Source organism: Nymphaea colorata, chromosome 11 (genome assembly GCF_008831285.2).
Source record: "Nymphaea colorata isolate Beijing-Zhang1983 chromosome 11, ASM883128v2, whole genome shotgun sequence".
In the NCBI taxonomy this organism is placed as follows: Eukaryota; Viridiplantae; Streptophyta; class Magnoliopsida; order Nymphaeales; family Nymphaeaceae; genus Nymphaea; species Nymphaea colorata.
Window position 1 is genome coordinate 11,558,232 of NC_045148.1, and position 21,683 is coordinate 11,579,914.

The window sequence follows — 21,683 nt, forward strand, 5'->3', positions numbered from 1 at the left end:
AAGATCCAAACTTGATACTTAAGACCCAAGTCTAGCTGATTCAGCACTTTGAGATAAGATATTCAATGTTAAGAACTAGAACCAAGCCAAGATCCATATTCATCATCTAGATCCAATTCTAAGATTCAAATCCTACTTTCAAAGGTCTATTGATGTATGGTCCGTTATCAAGGTCAAAGATTTGCCATTGGAGTCTAAATTCATATGATCTAAATCTAAGATCAAAATATGCCTGAGATCCAAAACTAATTAAGGTTTGAACTAAGTACCATGAAATCCAATGTTCTACATATCAATGTTAAGGGTGAACACAAGCCAAGTCGAGCCCGAGTTCAGTTAGCTCAAGCTCTGCTCGACTAATGAAACTCGAGCTCGAGAGTAGCTTGAGCTCAACTCAATAGTTACGTGTTGAGCTCAAGCTCGACTCAATTAAGGCTCAACAAACTCATTTGAATAGAATTGATATTCATCGTTACGTGTTGAGATCGAGCTTGACTAGATTAAGGCTCGACAAACTCTTTTGAATAGAATTGATATTCATTGTTACTTGTTGAGCTCGAGCTTGACTCGATTAAAGATCGACAAACTTGTAAACTTGTTTGAATATATCGACTTGACTAAGGCTCAACAAACTCAATTAAGGCTCGAGCTCGACTTGGCAGTTACATGTTGAGCTCAAACTCAACTCGATTATTTGAACGAGTAGATTCATGAACTCGAACTCGACTCATTTAGCAAATCTTTCGGCTCGAACTCATTCACAAACTGAGCTTTAACGAGTCGAGCTCGAGTAGCTCGACTTGTTGTTCACCGCTAGTGAAGATCTAAGATTTATGTTTTGATGTCAAGATCCAGTTCTAAGCTGGGATCTAGGTTTTGTGGAATCTGAATCCAGGATCCAAATTATGTCAATCCAAAATCCATCATGTAAAATCTAAATCTCATCTCTTCATTCTTCATAATAGACAATATCTAGATAAACTAGATGTGAGAATTAGGTGTACTTTTGATTAGCGCAAGGGCTTATGGGTCTAAGTCAACCTAAGGGTCAAGTCTAGGGATTTCATAGTTGTGGATTGTAAGGCCGACCTTGGTTTAGCCTTACAATAAAACCAAGGGGTTTGGATATAGGATTTCATCTTGGTCATACATGAACCTAAGGTTTTCAAAATCAGGTTTATGAAAGATTTGGGGAATCATTTTGAAAATATGCTTTTTAAGGTCTAGAAATTAAGATGAATTTGGGTTTTCATGTGCCTAGACTATTGTCAAGGGCACAATACTAGACCTAGTTGACATAATTTCTACTCAAATAGTGTTTTGTCTAGATCTATTTGACAGAATTTCTACTCAAATAGTGTTTTGTGCAGTATTTATGAGACTATAGTGCAAGATTAAAACATTGTGCTTAAGCATACCTAGATTTACATGATCTATAAAAAAATGGAGACCATATGTATGTAAAAAGCAAAGAGGGAATATAATTGAAGAATAAAGTACTAAAAAGGAATAAAGAGCAAAAGGAAGTGGGAGACATACCTGACCTCTGCGCCTAGCCTATAAACATCAAAATTAAATTTATTCTGATGGCATAAAACAAGCTAAAACTTGGTGCAAGAATTAAACGAAAGCAACTAGCTAGGGCGGACAAGAGGAAATTATACTAAGCATGCCAAGGAAACATGAAAATTCCTGAGGTCTTTAAGAAATAAATAAAGAAAAGCAAAGAAAAAGGAAAAGGAAAAGATATAATCCTAGATTGATCCTGGACCTGACCTGCCTGATTAACATGAACCAACCTCATAGAGTCTGAGCTAAGGACGACTTGGTTTATCACTACCATGACTTGAAGCAAGAACTAGACTTAGACCTGGGACAGTAAAACTTTATTTTTTCTAAGTCAAGATTTATAGATACCTGAGTGACAATTTTCCTCTTTTAAGGTGCCAACTCGAGTTTTGATTAGTGTGGAGAGATTGGGGCGAGTGGGTGGGGAAGGAGGGGACAACCCCTACTTATAGTGGCCCAGAGGGGGTGTTCCATAAATTTAGACACAAGGCAAAACTTCTATTGCTCAGAAATTTTTCCTCTACAAAACATAAGTTAAAGCCCTCAAACATAGGAGACCATCATACATTAAATGTATATTTCAACAATATTTTTGAGATTTTAGAACTGGCGGGTGTGCAGGTGTGAGAGTGACACAATGCATGCATGCACTAAGAGCTGGTGTTCTAGCATTTGTAGCTCAAGGTGAGCTGTATCTAAGCTAAGTTCACTAAGGTGAACTTGTTCTAGGCAAGTTCTAAGTTTAGAGTGCCAGGCGGTCTAAATTTGGTGGGTGACCTGGTTCTATAGGCTGACATGTATTGCGTGAAAAACTAGTGAGCTAACCCTAATAGCTCATGAGGACTCGTAGTGTTGGGAATCTCCTAATTGCATTGGTTTAGGAACAATTCTCAAAGTTCTAAGGTTCAGGGGTAAAAAGGTCAATTGGCTAGGTGACCAGGATCTAAAAGTCCTGGTCCTAGGTGTCTGGCACCAAAGTATGGCAGGTTCAATCAGTTCTAGGTGAAAGACCACCTCTTTTGAAATTAGTTCAAAACAAGAAGATACATTGTCCAAATTAGGGGAAAAATGGAAACTTGGTAAAGTGGGAAACTTTAGGGTATTTACAGGTCTTATGGACATCCTCATACCCAACTGATGGAGTGTCGTGGAAAAAATGAAGGAGGTTTGGAAGAAGTCTTCATTGTGTAGTTAGCCATACGTGATTTTTATTATAAACAGCCATATTCTTGTATATAGTTGGGACATGCCAAGAGGACTTCAAGAAGCTTGGTCCTAATTCGAAAAAGATATTGATCTAAGGCTTGGTCTTATTCTGTTTTTGGTCATAGGCTATCAGAAATCTGGGATATTGTACATAGGACGTTTTCTTCCTTTTGGTACCATTTCTCATTGAGAGAGCATCTGTAGCACTGTTCTCTTGATTTTTCTTGTATTGAATTTTGAAGTCATAGGCCATGATTTTGGTTAACCACTTCCGCTGCATGAGGGTAGTGATTAAGTACTTGAGGCAACGATGATCAGTCTAGACTATCAAATGCTTGCCTAGGATGTAGGATCTCCATTTTTATAAAGCCATCACGATGTCTAATCTCTCTTTATCATAGGTTGACAAATGCTTGGCTTTAGATGTAAGGGTCTTGTTGATTAAGGCTATGGGGTATCCCTCCTACCTCAAAATTACTCCAATACCTTTGTCGCTGATATTGGTCTCAGTTAGAAAGTCCTTGGTAGGATCAAGCAGGGCTAAAACAGGTGCACTCAACATGGCCTTAACTTTGACTTGATTGAAGCCGACAGTTGTTTTGCCACTTCCAAGTTCAAACAAAGGAATTTGTATGCAAAATGCTAGGTAAGAGGGGCGGCAATGTAACTGTAGTGCTAGATGAACCTCCTATAACTGCCTGTTAGATCTGGGAAACCTCTCAAGGAATGATGCTCTTGAGAGTTGGGCCTTGCTCCATGGCTTGAAGCTTCTATGGATTAGCTTTGACTCCATTGAACATGAAAATGTGGCTTAATTAAGCCACTTTTTCTTGGCCAAAAGCGTACTTTAGATGGTCTTCATTGATGTTACACCAAATTGTATCATAAACAATAAAAAAACTGAATGGGTTTTGACTGATTACATTCTCCTTATGTCTCAGATAGTCAGAGACTTGATGATCTTTGTTGTCACTATAAAAAACTGCAACGTAGATGGCCAGAAAGGGTCTGTATGGACGCTATTTTCTTTGCGCCACGAATAGTCAAATATTCATGGTCTATGCAGATATTATCCTGCATCGCTTCACAGATGGTTTAGAGACTCAATAGTCCTCACTGGCACATTCTGACATTGCATCACAAATGGTCATAGACTTCACGAGCATTCATTGGAGTTATTTTTGCTGCCTCGCAGATGGCAGGGACTTGATGGGTCTTCATTGATGTTATTCTCACCACTTCACTGATGGTGAAAAGGCTCAATGGACTTAGTTGGCACGATGACGACTGCATCATGGTAAACTCAACGGGTCCTCACTTACACTATTCAGATGGTTAGAATACTCAATGATCTTCAGTAATGTGCACATACATGAATATATATGTACCACTAAAGCGGAAGCTAAATTGTTTGAGATCAGGTCTTTTGCGGAATTGAGTTTTGGAACTTTCTGGAGATATAGGTGAAGCTTAAATAAATTCACATGCACCGAGTTTGCTTGTTTCATCTCATGAAGTTCAGTTTTACTTTCTCACTACACACTTCTGAATGGCAAATTAACCAGCCCTGGTTGCCATGATAATTTGCTATCGTTGAATGTGTAATATCTGTTATTTTATGTGAGACTATTTCTTGAACAAACTTAAGTCTATGTGTACGTACTTAGGCTGTATATTTAATACTTAAGGTGTGTATTTAAATTTGTGTTTGACTGAGTCACAAAATTGTACATGCTCACTAAGACATCCTATACTTTTTTATGTCAGAAAAATTGAAACAGATTGCACTCACAAGGTCCCTTTGCAACAGTAAACTGTTATATCAATTTACTCCAAAAGAGACACATAAAACACTATAATATACTGTTCCATGAATTTATCTCAATCTTTAGGGTGGACATTTTTCATTGCCAAATGATCTCATAGGAGGTGCAAGTATAGAGAGAGGGTCTTAAATGAAACTTCTTTTGTGGTTGCATCTTTAAGATTGGCTGTCTCATGAAATGTACAATCAAATACTGGGTGAGTGGGGTTTTCCACTGCCCAAAAGAAGGCTGAACCCCCCATTGAACCTCTTATCCCCCAAAGCACAAGGTCTGCTTTTGGTGCCTCGTCAGTGACCCTCCTTTTGCACAACAGAGGGTGAATGCAATCAGATTCGATACAAGAAGCAGCCGCCTACAAGCTTCACCATGACCATTGCACCAACCCCTTTGGGGATAAAACTCACAATCACATAGACTTGAACATGGCAATAAGATCTACTCCTTTACATAAACAGCTATAGATATCTGCTTCAAACGCAGCCTACTTATAAGTACAAGAACATGAACCAAGCTTGCATTTGCTTCGCGTAGTACGTTACTAAAGAGTGTCTAAGGGTGCAGACAAAGCGAGATGGTAACCAAAATCGATTGGCTAGCTAGTTATAAGATAATGAGATCGGTAGCAATGATTGTACTTTCCCAATTAAATTCAAAGTTAACTCAATCCAGAAATGTTTTTTTGTAGATAATTAAATTATTTTATAAAATAGAAGAAACACGGTTGATCACTTAGCTAATAAGTAGAAAAGGAGACTCATGTTTCCTATTGGAGGAAAACAACGACAAGCACAATTACAAGAATCTCGCCAAATGTCTTTAAGTGATTTATGTTAAATATCTTAGCCTTTCATTAACTTAGAAGTTGCTTGAAATGTTTATGATGACGCAGGATGTGCTAACGCTCATGATGTTTGGCTCGTTTTAAAGGAGAATTGACCAAGCCAAGTCGCGTTTTGTAGCTCGACCCATTGTATGGATAAATACTCATAGTGCGTGCGTGGCCTAGGAAGGATATTGTTTCAGAAGATTATATTTTATTTTAACAAATTAATATAGTTGATTATATTGTCCAATGTTTGATTATTAGCATTAGAAATAGTATCTATGATCATTTTTTCTGTGTTCTAAAACAAAACAAAAAAAATGGTATTATTAAGACCTGTAGTTGAGGAATGTATGTATTTGAAAAGGATAGTAAATTCTTATAGTGCAACGATTTGTTGTCTATATGGGTGAAAGGTACGGGTACACGTCGGTGTCGTTGACTGGGCAGGAACAGATTAGCCTGCCAAAGTCAAAGATGTTCATTGATGGGATGGTAGCTTATGAATGTACCCCTTTTAACGTGCGTTTGATGCACTTGGGAAAAAACACATTGGATCTTTCTACCATGAAAAATTTTCTTGAACAGGGTGGAAGGAAAATTTTCCATCGTAAAATTTCAAGTTGTTTGATATGTATAGAAATTATTTCTTTTCAAAAATTCCAGTGTTTGATAATCAACAAAAATTTCTTGGATAAATTTTTAAGTGACCCCTAGTGTTGATCAATGCACAAAGAACTTAATACAAGAAAATCTGTGTGTGTTTTTTCATGTTTGAGTGTTAACCCTACTAAAAAATAGTAGTTTTTAAAAATAACCCCCTGCTCTTAACCCTCCCAAAGACTCCAAAAGAACAAAGACAGGAACCAAACAGCAAGCATGCAGTCTAAGAAAAAGGTGTCTACACTAATTCATGCTTCATCCAATCAATTTATAGAAAATAAACATATATATATTCAACGGGAGGTTCATCTTGTTACTGAACTTCATTCATTCAATATTTCTCCACGAAATTTTTTTACCGCTTGTTTAGTGAGGGAAAAATCCGCAATTTTGTGAAAAAAAAAAAGTCCAACATGGAATCGTTTCCAGGTGGCAACCTTAATTGCATTATTAATGTTGCAAAATATTTAAACACAAAAAGTCAGAGGCCAACGGCATCCTCACCTCATAAGTTCCCAATAAAGATAGACTAGAGATGGTCCCCAAGGCTTTTCTTGTCCTTTGACCAACAAACCGTTTAGAGGTTCACATCAATGGCCTAGAAACACGCAGCTAGCTGCCCACGTAATTTTTCTATATTCTACTTTCTAGACCTTTGAACAAGTTTTAAATACAATGCCTGAGATAGGATAGGATTTTTTTTTTTTTTTTTTGGCCGGTTCAAGTAGCATCAGGAGCCCAGCCCTACTTAGAAAGACAAGTTTTAACTCTTATGTCTACGTCATGGTCATGTTTCTCCACTAAAAGCAACATCTACCTCCAACTGTGGCCGCTCGATATTATCATCAGACTCAATTAACTTACAACCAACGCATATCGGGTCTTGTGGCAAAAAGCCGTCTCAGCTTGGCCTTCTATGTCAACGGATTCGATTTGAATTCGTTTATCATCTTAATCAAATCTGCATTGTTGGATTTTCACGTATTCGGATTTGAGACAAATTAAAAGAATCTATATCATATCCAATTTCGGATCTATGGTCATGTTTTGAGTCTGATCCAGATCTAGTTTCCAAATTCACATTCACTCTAACCATCAAATCGAATCTAAACTGCATTATACGTCCGATACAAGACACTTATTTAAAATCTAAACTAAAATCTGGATTTGATCAGATATTATTCTAAATCCGATTTTGATTCCGATTAGATGCTATTTGTTAATTTGAATGGATCTGATTTTGTAGTTGGATGTTAATTTCTTTTATCCAATATTTCCAAAATGGTTCGGTCGAATATCAAATCGGAATTGAACTTATTTAACATCACTACTAATAGAAGAAAAGGTCCAAAGAGAGATTATATCAAGATCCGAATGCATCGGGTTTCAAGATCAACGAATGTTGCCGTTAGAATGTCCGTCCAGGAAACGTTGATTCTTCGTAGACAACGGCCGGTTAAGCTGGGTTGGATCTGACCTTGCTTAATATTTATTGGTCCCTCACTACGTGTAGGGCACAACACTGGACGTGTTGTTGAGATGCGGACACTATTATTTTGTTTGGGATCAAAGGAATATTTTGGGGGAAAAAAAAAACTAGAAAAAAGCAACTCGTGGATTCTCCTTTATTCATATTAAGGAGAAACCATGTCCGGATACAGTCAAGCCCGAACTCATCAAAGTTCCAATTGCGGGTAGATTTGCACCTCTATGCATTTGGACCGCCTATCCGTTCGGTAGGGATCCAAACAAAATGGTCGGAAGAGGTGCTTGGGTTTTCCCCTAACTTAAGTTATGTGTTTAGTTGTTGATGAATCATGCAACTCTATCCGTTCTAAATAATAAAGACTTATGGGTCATGTAGCAATAGTAACAATTTGTTACTTACTCGTGCTTGGTTAAATAACATATTGTTGGTACTCAGTAATTCTAACTTAATTTTTGGGACAGATTTTAACAAACTGTTCCCATTTTCAAACTTAGATGTACCTCTTTACACAAAGCGTACACTTTTCTTTTGCAGTTTCTGCCTTCCATCATGTCATCCAATCTAATTAAACACAAAGTTAGACACACATGACATGTTAGATCGACGTTCATTTTGCAGTTTCTGCCTACCATTCCATATTAACGGAGAAAGGCCAAAGCACGTAAAAAGACCATATGGAGGACGACCCACCATTTCTTTTCCTTATGACTCGAATGTTACCAATTATTGAATCAAGTTTGAATCGGGAAATCGATTTTGTGAATTGGATTCGTAAAATATATAATATTTATATTCGATTGAAAAAATCAAATAAACAGTGAAAAAATATCAGAAAAATTACCAAAGAAAAACAGAAAAGCAATGTAAAAGTGATTAATAACATATCCGATTCATTGAGAAAGGAATATTGCCTACTGCTGGAGGTGGGCAGCCTAAATTTCTTACAGCATTCCCAGTGCCAAGGAAAAAAACAAAAGAAAGAACCATGGAGTTCAAACAAAACCGTCGAAAAACGGAGTAAGAACATTACCAACTAATAGGGCTGCTGAGAAATGATCGCAGACTTATCATAGCAAAATCGATTTCTTCGTGAGACATGTGGAGAAGAGAAGCAATCTTTTATGATAGAGAAAAGTAATCTTCGCGCTATTTTGTTTTTTCTTTGAGGCCACGTTTGATGGCACCGATTTTTTAGAGGGGGAACTTTTTCTAGGGGAAAATCTCCATGGAAAAATGTCAGAAGGGTAAAATTCCCTTCTTCTTGTTTCAGACCATGTTTGATGGTCTGGAACTTTTTTGAATGGGAAAAAATGTCTAGTTTGATAGGCAGGAAAATTTTTTCAAGAAAAAATTTTTTGACCGTTTTTTTGTCATGGTAAAAAACTGCAACTAACCGTGCACCACCTACACACATCATGCAATTCAGCCTGGAAAAAATATTTAAAGCCATTCAATAAAACCCTGTGTAATGTACAACATAAACGCTACATCGTTCAAAGCCACTGAAATCATCTACAAGTTACTTGGTACGTTACCTCCAGCCCCAATGAGTGCCAAGAAGACATTCTCTCTGTCTGTCAGTCCCATTTTTCTTACCAGAACTTAACACGAGTCCTGCACCCTAGCCAATGCTGTGGGCCTATTTGGCAAGTCTAGTGCCTCCTAATGTATCTCAAACAACCACATTTGCATTATTGAGGCTACATCCTGCTGCAACAAGAATTGATCCACTTGAACTACAAGGAAAATGAAACTGAAACTATAAAAGGATGACAAACTTGTCACATTTATAACCCATTCTGTACAACAAACATAGGATGCATAGCTTTGAAAGTAGACGGTTGATTCTGTGGGCTGGACATTGTTCGTGCTTCCAACCTCAAGTAACCACGTGCATACAGTTCCATCTGATGAATTAAACAAAAGAACAGAAACAAATCTCAAGAGGCCAACATGAATAACAAAACTGTACCAACTTTTCCTTCCCAAATGGTCAGAACAAATATGATGCATACTTCAACACTTGAGTTGAATCAATTTGTTCAGTAGCAGATGGACTTAGGCTCAGTTCATGGATTGCCTTTGACTGTGTGATCTTAATAAGGTTTCAGAAAGAGAGAGAGAGAGAGAGAGAGAGAGAGAATGAGAAAGATGGATAAAAAGCTCACAATGTTGAACAACAAAAAGGAGAGGCCAATGGTAAACTGCAACCCACAGAAATCCTTGAATAATTGAGCCCATAACTTTGTAGAATTAGCAGTATCGAAAATGTAAACTAGATTCAAAACCTTATTAAGATGACGCAGTCAAAGGCAACCCTAAACAGAGGCAGATATGCTCTCTTTTGCCTTTCTTAGTTTCTAAGGCAGCAAGATAATAAAATGCAAGTCATATCTGCTAATTAACAATTTTAGGAATTCAAGCACATGACAATTCACCTCAGAGTTTCATTCATACCCACAAATACAAATTGACACCTACTGACCTAGTTGCATATACTCACTTATACACAAAGGTGCATGCTTGCTACATTTGCCTAAGCGTGATTGAATTAACACATGAACAAGAAAATAAACATAACTGAATGAGCTATAGAGGCACATACAATCACAATCAGTATCAAAATGATGAACACTTCCAATTGGGGCAAAAACAATGTTCCTTGTTTTACAATGCCAAGTACAAAGAACTCACAAGGGAAATAGCTTGAAGCAAGCTATTTACATAACTCTTTTACAGTTTTACTTTGATTGGTTCAAAAACAGTAGATGTTCCCCAATTAGCACCAATCCCTCTCACAAAAACCAATAGCATGGAACCAAAGACTAAGCCCAGAATCAGGTAAGGCAATCCCATTTTAGTCCAAAGCCTGATCTTCAAACAACAAGTTCTGAAATAAAATGTAAGTAAAATCAAGTTTTTGGAAAGGACAGAAAACTCCAGGAATACATAAACGGGATTAAGAACAGGATGTTGCAGAAGACAGAAACTTTCAGAAAACAGAAAATGATTTGGGTATAATAAGATACCCAAAAATACTAAACTTCAACGAAGTTCTTCTAAAGTTCTTTCACCAAGATCCAGAACATGTTTCAATCATGCCAAAGAACAAAGATCTAGCAAATACTAGCTTTGGAAGAAAATGCCACTAAAACGGAGATCTTGGAGAAGCATGAAAACTTCAGACGGACAAGAAGGGAAGGTTGGTACGGCGTCCAGTAAAGAGGAAGCAGACGAACATGGTAGCTGTCAAAACTGAAGACATGTATACCTTGCATTTTTGAGCTGGGAAAAAAAAAGAACACTTACAGCAATATCCACTATGTTATAAAGGACTAAAACAAGATTGACAGGCGCTGATAAAAGAATATGCATAAGATAGCTTTAATAGCACATAGTAACCAAAAAGATAAAAAGAAACGGTTGTTCAGGCCATTGAGATTGAGGACGTAAGAAGGCAAGGATCACCCATGAAGCAGCGGAAGGAAAAAAACATATGGCGATGAATAGAAAAAAAGACAGAACGCAGGAATGGCGTACCTCAACTTCTTCGAAATACCACAACGGCTGGAGGCAGAGCAGCGGCTGTGGTGGAGAGCATGGCGAGCGGACGACGACTGGAGGCAGAGCAGCGGCGGTGGTGGAGAGCACGGCGAGCGGACGATGGCTGGAGGCCGGAACGAGAGCGAAGAAACGAGTGATGAGAAGCCCTAACGGGCAAAAAATTTGTCTCCGCCAAAAAGTCGGACCCTCCAGGGTCCGACTTTTTTCCAGGGGAAAATTCCCCTGGATCCAACCTTTTACCCGGGGAAAAAAACCTGCGTTTGATTGTATCAGGAAAAGCCGTACAGATTTGGAAAATTTACCCTGATGCACAGTGAAATCCCTGTGCATCAAACGTGGCCTGAGGGAAAATTAGGGCGATTCGATTTGCGCACACTTCGGTTTTATCATGATTTAATATGAGACCGAGACGTGGCGGAGATTTAACCGATTCGGGAGCAATCTGGCGATCCCCACCTGCCGTCGACCGTTTCTGAAGCCAATCGCTAAAGGGACGATTCAGTTCAATTAGAACCGATGTTAACGATGGTCTCGCCTTCTCTTTGTAGGTAGATAGTAAAAAGAGGGAAGATTTTGACCTTGGGAAGGCGTCAGCCATCCATGACTGGAAGCAATTCTTTCGGGCGTATGAAGGAGCAGAAGTTGGTTTGCATCTCAACCAAAAAAGTCAGCCTTTGTTACATATGATGTGCTAATGACATGAGAGTTACAGCTGAGAAGAATTTAGGGGAAGCATCTCTCTCTCTCTCTCTCTCTCTCTAGTTCAACATCCATTACCATCATCACATTCATCATCAACACCATCATCTCCATCCCCACCTTTCTTTAGTACAGGTTGCGCCGCTTTACATGTAACCGAAAAAAAAAAAAAAAAAAATCGGTCACTTTAGTTCTCTCAACGAAGAACACAACTCATCAAAATCTCCATAAAAGCTTTAGTTTTCAGTCGCTCTTTGGAGCAGTTCTGAAGCCCTTCCCCTCTCCAAACTATATAAATAAGAATTCAAGTTCTCCATCTTTTTTCTCTTCTTATGAAAAGATGTGCAGTTTGTTCTGGCAGATGAAAGACGACCAAGGTGATCTCTCAGACATAGTAAGAGCCAATGGTGGTGGTAGTAGCAGCGCTAGTGCCATCGATGGTCCGTCGGCGACTTCTACTTCATCAGCTCCTCGTTGGAGTTTTCCGGCAGAATCCATGAGTTTTCCACAGAGAACTGATGATGGGATCGATGATTTCGCCGACCCGGCCTTCGGCAATGCACGGGATAGCTTGTTGCATGAACCCGTGATCTCCAGTTCGGCGTTCTACCACCGTTTGAATCCTGTGTTTCTTAAGAGGGAAAATACTTTCTCCCATAGTACTAGTTATTACGCCGGCGATGGCTTGATGAGCGAGGAGATGAAGCCCTGCCAGTTGTTGACCTGCAGGATGCTCCCTAATATTGGACCAAAGCCAAAAATCCCGATTCCGTCTATCAACTCTTCCTCTCTTTCTCCAGCAGGAATCAAGCCCTTGAATGAACGTGTGAAGGTGAATTCACTGGGTGGACCAAATGAAAATGGTGGATTAATGCCATTAAATTCCCCAAGAAACACTAGTATCAAGTGGAGGTTAGAAATTTTCTTCTTTTGTTTCTGTTTTCTTGTTCAATTCAAGCAACCGCCTAATAAATTTTTTTGTGCCGAAAAGGAAAATCATTGAACTCATTCTGCAACAAGATATGATTATCATCGGTTTCAATAAAAAAAAGTGTCATGTTATGGAGCATTCGGAAAGAGATCATATTATTGTAGGGTGACAGCTTTCATGCAATGTCATATATTTCCATTATTATGATTATTGTTCTTATGATGATAAAGGCGGGTTACTGCTCGTTGGCTTTGACAGATGAGACAGAAATGAACTCGAAGATTGTAATATTTGGTTTTGATTTCGTTTTTCTATTGATGTTTACATTTGCTTCGTTACCCATGAAATTTTGTCGTTGATCGTTCCAATCGGTCGCGATACAGTAGAAACATTTCTTTTGATTATTTTACCAAGGGTTCCATTTGCATAGATACATTTGAACATAATCTGTTTTCTTTGTTCCTTGTATTTTGTTTCTGGTCATATGTATTAAGTTTGTGGGCATGAATCAGATCAACGGAGTTAGTGATTTTATGGGTTCTGATCAAGGCAACTGTCGTTAATTAGTTAACTTCTTTGGTGGTCAGAAAGAGTCAGATAAAAAAGGTGGTGCGCGTACCAGCGCCTGCTGCACCCGATAACAGACCAAGTGGAGAAGTCGTCCCCTCAGATTTGTGGGCATGGAGAAAATATGGTCAGAAACCGATTAAAGGATCTCCCTATCCCAGGTATCATTCGGATTGAGTTTTTCAAATGAGGAAAGAAAAGGTTCACAAAAACAGAAAAAGGAAAACAAGAAAGAATTAGATTCATCGTCTTTTATTCCGTTTTCTTTTGGTACCAATTTTCCTTTTGCTGCTCCAAGTGCTGGCAGATCATTCGAGCGAGAGAGAGAGAGAGAGAGAGAGAGAGAGAGAGAGAGAGAGAGAGAGTTCTTGGTGTGAGCAAGAAATCATAAGTTTAACCGTTTTGGCTTCTTTTTCTCGTTGTTTCGAACTTACAGAGACAAGACGACATCAAAAATGGAGTGCTAGCTGGTATATCAATTCCTTTTACCTTTCACTTGGTTCAATTGGGCTCAAGTTGATCTTGCTGTCACTTCCTCCTTTCCTTTTCCACGTTACGGCAAGGATGACAAAATAAGAGGCTAAAAGTGGTACGAAAACAAAGCAGAAAGATTGACTATACCCGCTACCAGCTGCAAGGAACTGAACGCGTTTTTCGTTTTGGGTCCCTTCAAAACATTGTCCTCTTTTGAAGAACTGTTTCGTACAAGTACTGTTGACAATAACAAATTAATTAAAGATGTCTCACTTAATACAAGAGAACAATAAAAAGAAGAATCTTTCCCGGACCACGCGCGGTTATTAAATTTGGACAGACGGGTTTTGATTACAATTGTTTAATTCTTCTTCACTTTGCATTTGTTTTTGTTTTTTGGCATCCCACAGAGGGTACTACAGATGCAGCAGCTCAAAGGGTTGCTCAGCAAGAAGGCAAGTGGAGAGGAGCAGGACTGACCCCAACATGCTAGTGATCACCTACACCTCAGAGCACAACCACCCATGGCCGACACAAAGAAATGCGCTTGCTGGCTCAACAAGGTCACAACCAAGTAAATCAGACTCTGCGTCGAAGGTTTGCCCCCAAATCCAGAATCCAAAGGCGGAAGAGAGAGTGAAGGAAGAGCTGAAGGACGCAACCTGCTGTAAGATGGAAGAAGGGAGTATTGTTTGTGCAAAAGAAGATGGGATGGGAGATGCAGAAAAGTCTCTAGAGGTTGATGATGAGGGTGAGGTGGGCCAGGATTTTCAAGGGAGCTACAGGCCTATCATTCCACCAGACGCAAGCCAGTCTGACGATTATTTCTTCTATGAGCTGGGAGGGCTAGAGCCAAATCCGTTAAGCCTTATCTTTCCTCACGGTTTCCGTGATGATAAATCAAATGAAGACTCTGAGCACCAGGGCTTAGACCCCTTTAGTTTTCTTGAATGGCCTGACAACTCGCTTTCAGGATCTAGGAAGGGTTTATAGCAAGACCTTCGGCTATCAAAGTATAATTTGATTGAATCTGGTGCTCCAACTCCGAGGTCTGGTTATAAACCCTTTGCGTTCAGCTGGAAGGAATTATACAGTGACCATGTTCTTTTTCCGTCTTTATATTTTGCTTTTCAGTTAAACCCGAAGAAGAAGAAGAAAACTAGAGAGATTTGTTAATGTGCACGATACTCAAATTCTTAGTAGACAGTGGGACTTGGAGGAGCATGGACAACAGGAAACCAGAAAGATCAAGGCAGCCGAGTCTCTACAATTGAGGAAATAATTGTGCTTATTTAGCTTATTGTTGGATTAATTAGGTTCCGAATGTAGACTGCAGTTGGGCTTTGAAAGAGAGGGAAGAGAAGAAAAAGTTCTGTTTCTGTCAATCCTTTGCCTTGTGACAGATAGTGCTCTTCAACATTTTTGAGCCATTACTATCTTCATATCATTGGCCCGTATTGCAAACTGATCAGTATCAAGATGTGGCCTCTACAATACAATAATGTGAATGTAATTCAAAAACTACCTACATGGAAGGGTTTTTTTTTTCTTTATTTTTCTAAATATAGTTAACCAAAGCTGTTTCTTTTCCTTTTTTATCCTATTTACTGTCCTTGTGTTAAATAATGTATAAAATGAGGATTATGTATCTTAAATGATGTCGTCTCTTGTTGTTTGATTCTTTTGGTTCTTTGGATAAATAAGCAAATTGGTTTTGAGCGCCTATTTATTAACGCCGACGACTGAAGTTTTTGTTAGTTATTTAATGTCGATGTTGTTCACAAAGGGGAAAGGCGTTGAGTGAGAGTTTGTGCCAATAATATTGTCGAATTTGTGATAGCTGCGATGGCTTCATAGGCATGCACATGAGACAGTACACATGCATTTAGTATTGAGTTAATGCACGTGTGCGGTATTCTTAGTTAAAACATACTTGACGGTGATGATCAACTGCAGTAGAAAGAGCATGGATGGCTGGTTGGTGGTGACTTTGGTTCAGTTTGTTGGTAATTGAATTTTTTAACTAGCAAATCCAAAAACAGATGATAAAGAAGAGCTCGCGAGACATTTGCTGGAAAATCACTGGTGGAAAGAAGAGGGAAAAGAAAAGATTAAAGGGAAGAAGAAAGAAGGGGACATGTCGGTAAAAAGGGGTCGGGCAGAGGTAATAAGTCGGGGAAGCATTTACCGACGCGTGAGACATGTGGGTAAAAACATTACTGAAAAGCATCGGTAATGTTAATACGGTAAACATTACCAACGCCTGAGGTGTATCGGTGAAAAGGGATTAGTGACGTCTGTAGTCAACATGTCGATCAAAGTAGAGGTAATGTTTTACATTCCAACAATGTGGAAAATGTCACGTGTTAGTGTCTTCAACGTCGAAAAGTTTCATTGATGCGAACCATAACACATCGGTAAAGTTTGAACCTTTTTTCACTTTTACCGATGCGATCAAAGTAGAGGTAATGTTTTACATTCCAACAATGTGGAAAATGTCACGTGTTAGTGTCTTCAACGTCCAAAAGTTTCATTGATGCGAACCATAACACATCGGTAAAGTTTGAACCTTTTTTCACTTTTACCGATGCGTAGCTTTTGACGTTGGTAAAGTGCAACATCAACAACACAATAGCTCCACGTGTTAGGAGACGACTCCTTCTAACCAACGTCCTCCTCTGGACATTATTGAAAATTCACATTTATGGACATTTAGCTCTTAACGTTGGTAGCAATCAACTTTCACCGACGTTATATTTTCCACACATCGGTCTTCTTTTGTAGTGTTGCAAATATGGCTCTTCATTTTGAGATTGTCTCTAAAAACTTGCATGCGTTCTCCAAAGATGTTGAGAAGCAAACCTGGCGTTGTCATGAGAGAGAGCTATTTCATTGTTCGAGAAGGCATTGTGCTAAGTCATGTCATGTCTGAGTGAGGCATGGAAGTAGTTCATGCTAAGGGCAAAACATTTCTCCTTTGACTTCACGTACAACTATGAAGTAGTAGTGACACACCAAAAAGGAAGACAATTCTCATTTCTGAAGATAGATGTCTACAATGCGGTTATCATCAATCCAGAAGTGGCGCTAATGGATTGACGTCTTTCTCTGTCTCTACATCATTTTTGAAGCGTGCAGGTTTTTATCAGCAGTTCATTAAAGTTTTTTGTAAGTGTCTGTGTTTCGACCGTAGTGTGCATTATTGGAGAAAGGGAAACCTTTCGATTTAACAAGTCTTGTTTGGAAGCATTTGAAAGACTGAAATGGACAATGATGGTGGTAAACATCTCTAAAATGTATATGTTGCTGCTCATTTCAAATAAGGAGACCAAAAAGAATCTTGAAAGTCACAACTGATCGATGTGATTGGTCACAGCATCTTGACGATGGACTGTGGGTATATCAGACTGCTTACATTGGCGTGTCTCCATACATATGTGTCATCTATCTGTCGGGTTAGAAGATAGGACCCAATAGGCAATCAAGGACATTATTTGTTAGCTTGTAAGGTCAAGATACTATCCAAGCTAAATCCTCTTAGAACAGCCCTTTCTTAATAGACGTATTGCCAAGTAGCAAGTTCTGCTCATGCAAAATGATCTTGAATGTGTCTCAAAAATCAATCAAATGACAAGCAATTGCGGATCAGTTAGTAAATTTTCCCTAATACGAGGAAATCAGAACGAACGATGACTTTCCAGACGAACACGTACTAAGATTGGAAACAGTTTCGATATGGAAGATGTACTTTGACGGATCCAAAAACGTGATGGGAGCAGACATAGGCATCCTACTCATCACTCCAGAAAATAAATGATCTCATATTCCTTGGAACTCGACTTTTCATGTACCCATAACATGGCGGAATATGAAGCCCTCATTCAAGGACTTCGTTCTTTATTGAGTTTTCAAGTGAAAATGGTGCATGCCTTCGGCGACTCTCACCTTATTATAAACCAAGTGAATGGAGAATAGCAAGTCAAAGACGAAAAATTGGTGTCATATCAAGAGATCGCTACCTCCTTAATCCGTCAGTTTGAAAAAGTACAACTGGCTCACATAAAGAGAGAAGGTAACCCTATTGCAGATTGTCTCGCGAGCCTAGGATCCACTATCACCTTTCGAATCAATGAAACAATCTGTTCTTTTAAATTGGAAGATTGGAATGCCCTGCTTTTGAAACAACGACGCATGTCTATCATATCCAAGAGGAGAATACACCTTGGTACATGACATCAAAATGTACATTGAAAGTGGAGAATTTCCGATCGAAATGTCCAAAAATAAAAGAAAGCAATTCAGCGTATGTCAGCAAAGGTACTTTATTCTTACAAGAGTGCTATATAGACATGGATTTAGTATTGAATACTCTCGGTGTCTTGATGAATATGAAGCAAAGGAAGTCATCAAATAGTCACATCGAGGAGACTGTGAAAGCCATGTTGGTTACCAAACCATCACCAAACAAATAATTTGGGGAGCAGTAATGTTGCAACAATGGTCCATAAAATGTAAGGCTGGGCGTCGGGCCGGCCCGGCCCGGTATCGGCCGGGTTTGGGTCGGAAAAATCCCGGCCCGGCCCGGGCTCGGGCCCGACAGCCAGGCCCGGGTCGGCCCGGCCTGGCCCGCTTAGGCTCGGTAAGTTAAAAAATATATATATATATTTTTAATTTTTTTGTTTTAATAATATTTTTTTATTCTTAATAAATATATTTTATATTAAAAAATATTATTTTATAATTAAAAAATATTTTTAAAATTTAAATGGGCCAGGCCGGGCGGGCCCGGCCCGGCCCGATACCCACCCCTAATAAAATGTCAAAAACTAACCGCAGATAACTAAAAACTTGGAGACGCAGCCACATATTCCCTCGGGATCTGCTGGTATTTTATTACGTACAGAAGAGAGGCTAAAACAATGCATTCATGACATCTTTTTTTAAGAGCAATTACAAATGAGAACCCATTCAATGTTAACATCGTCCTGAAAATTCGTTATATAGTACAAACATATGATCGTAAAGCTTCTAAAGACTGTGAATGGCAAGGCAAAGGGTAGATAAGGGTTATGCAATAGCTCATTACATTGCTTGCTTACAATACATATAAATTTTTATGACAACTTGATAGTCTTCAGTACTAAAATTTCTTCAAAAAATTCTCACCATAGGAACATTATATTCTCTATCTTCTCCAAGTTTGTTTCTTGCCGAGGCCTACAAAGGTGGTTATGCTTACTGCTGCAATCACCGTTGAGGACACCATTGGAATATGCTATAGCGGAAAAATGGGCATTAGTAGTATAGAGTCTATTGCTGCAAGCTCTTCTAGTGGAAGATGTCACCGCTATCTCCTATAGCGGTGATCATGATCAAGGCTACTGACCATATAAATACCTATGCAGGCATAACTAGAGATTTATCTTTCCACTGTAGGGGCCTCTGTCCTTTCCATATTTTCTTGTTGGGATGTCAGCTATCTAACTGTGGTTCACGTAATTGAATGGCCAATGTTTGCCTAAATTCACATTGGGAACATGTGCCATCACCACCACCATTTCTGTGATTCTCTAGTAAGTTATTGAGTATGTAGGAATTTGGTCATAGATACATAATGGTGAAGACAAATTTTAATGCGGTAAGTATTTTTGTTTCTTTTGAACTGATCAAACATGATATAATTGATCCTCTCATCGTGCAATGTCCAGATCCAAAGAAACAGACCAGAAAATTTGCTTGTTTGCTGTATGCCCATCCTAATATGTGAATGTTATTTTTGACATTTAGTGCATCATTAATTACTTTTCTTACCATGTCTTGTGTTTCTTGCAACTTTTTGTCATTTCTTTTAACTTGGTTTTTCTTAATGGTAATTGCTTTCATTTATTAAGGGGGCATCTGCAAGACTTTGTACTGATATATGTTTGCTTTGAAGCTTGTTGACACCAATATTATGACTGTTTGTGATTATACATCTTCTAAATCTTAATTTTTTTTCTAAAAAAAAAATTCTTATGGCAATCATCATCTTCTTTTGTGTTATCCACTTGGTAATGCTGCTTACCACAAGGTGTTACATGATGAACTCGGAGTGTCCATTTGCTAACTGATTTTATTGCAAGTCGGAGAAGAAGGCAAGGCTACAGCAGATGCATTAGGTGCTATGTATGAACATGTGGTTCTCTGCTGCTAGTGGTATGTATGATGATCACCTATTTCTGTTATATTTATGATACAAATAATATTTACTGTGGAGTGTTGTCGCTCATAAGCTAGCTACTTGTGTATTCAATGTTCCTTTTTTCAGGAGTTGAATGTCATGCTCATTTATACAAGCATGTCTCCTATGGTCAATTTGTTAGAATAAGATTTTTTATATATTTTCCAACTTTTACGAACTTTAATTTGTCCAGGTTTATGCTTTCTCAAGGAATGGTGGCGTTCTCCTTTCTACCATCAGACTCATATCTATCCTGCCATTTTTCTAGTGAGGTGATGAAACAAGAACTAGTGCGAGGCCAGTTTGATTTCTATTTTACCATTTTTAATACCTCTCCTTTACGTCACTTACTTGATATCTGTGACATTTTTTATATTCATTATATTGATCACATAAATCCATCTATCTCGATTCAATGTGCTTGCTCCTATCTTGTAGCTGGGTTGAAAAAATGCTCAAAGGAAGATTACAGGGCATATTAAGTCGTTATTTCATCAATGTCGTCAACTGTACTGGGAGGGGAATCTAGGATGGCACTCTATAGCGGTGAAAACCGCACCGGTAGAGAATTGGTTGACAACTCCCGACGGCATAAACCGTCGGGAATAGAATACCTCACGAGACCTTTCTCGATGGCTTGAAACCGTTGGCAAATAAATTGCCAACTGCTCTAAGGGGTTTTTGCCAACGGTTATAGCTGTTGTGCACCAAATCTATACCCGTGCCAATGGTCATTGGAATAGATCTATTGCAGTGATTTCTTCACAGTTATTGGCATTGTTGTTAAAGAAAATAAATTTCATATAATCTAAATTTTCATAACCTTTATATAATATCTATGCAATCTAAAAATCAACATACAATAAACCAATTGGTATAACAAGAGCTAAAAGTGAATATAACTAACAGATCTTCATAAAACATATCAAATGGAACATAGTGGAAAGAAATTGGAAACATGAAGCGAAGAAAAAAATCATTTTATAACGAAAAAGAGAGCTTAAGCAGCATCCTTGACTCCATTCGGGGCAAAACAAATACTCGTGAATCATGAGCAAGCTTTACGCTTTTACCTGTTTGTGTGGGTGAAGCATAACTAGAGTAACTTTTAAGGGAGAAACTAGCTACTTCATCTGTCTCTAGACTTGCTGTATGCACTGATGACAGTTTTCTTTTCCAGACAAAATAGACCACACAGAAGTGTGGGTTCTAACCCATACTTTGGTGGATGTGTTGGCTTTGATAAATTTCCTTCACATGAAAGAAATCCGTTTAGTATATGAGCTACATCACAATTATAACAAAGATATCACAGAAACATGGGAATATATTTGAAGGAAATTGAGGACACAACGGCAATTTATAAAAACCTGCAGCAAGTTCGATTGCTTAATCAGAAAGATAAATCATCCCTGCATCATGATGAATATAAGTTGTTAAATTTTTAAACTGCTTTGATTTTGACCTCGATTAATCATCTTAAAAGTTAAAACAAAAAAGCAGGACTTTTACTGCAAGCTGGCAGCAATCTACGATAATAAATCACTCGTAATGTGCTACCCTAAGCCGATCAAATCCTGGAACAAGATGCAATACTCCCCCAGTACAAATGCAAGTCCTCTTATTGAACTCAGATTTTTCATTCTTTCTAT

The 21,683-nt window shown here is 38.5% G+C and overlaps 1 protein-coding gene across 1 annotated transcript; it reads left to right on the top strand.

Annotated features, from left to right (window-relative positions):
- The first annotated feature begins 12,117 nt into the window (after window positions 1-12,117).
- Window positions 12,118-15,368, top strand: LOC116264742 (probable WRKY transcription factor 35). Its single transcript, XM_031645115.2, has 3 exons — window positions 12,118-12,751; window positions 13,358-13,498; window positions 14,222-15,368. The coding sequence occupies exons 1-3, from the start codon at window positions 12,180-12,182 to the stop codon at window positions 14,802-14,804; spliced, it is 1,296 nt and encodes a 431-aa protein (XP_031500975.1). The 5' UTR covers window positions 12,118-12,179; the 3' UTR covers window positions 14,805-15,368.
- Window positions 15,369-21,683: the final 6,315 nt, after the last annotated feature.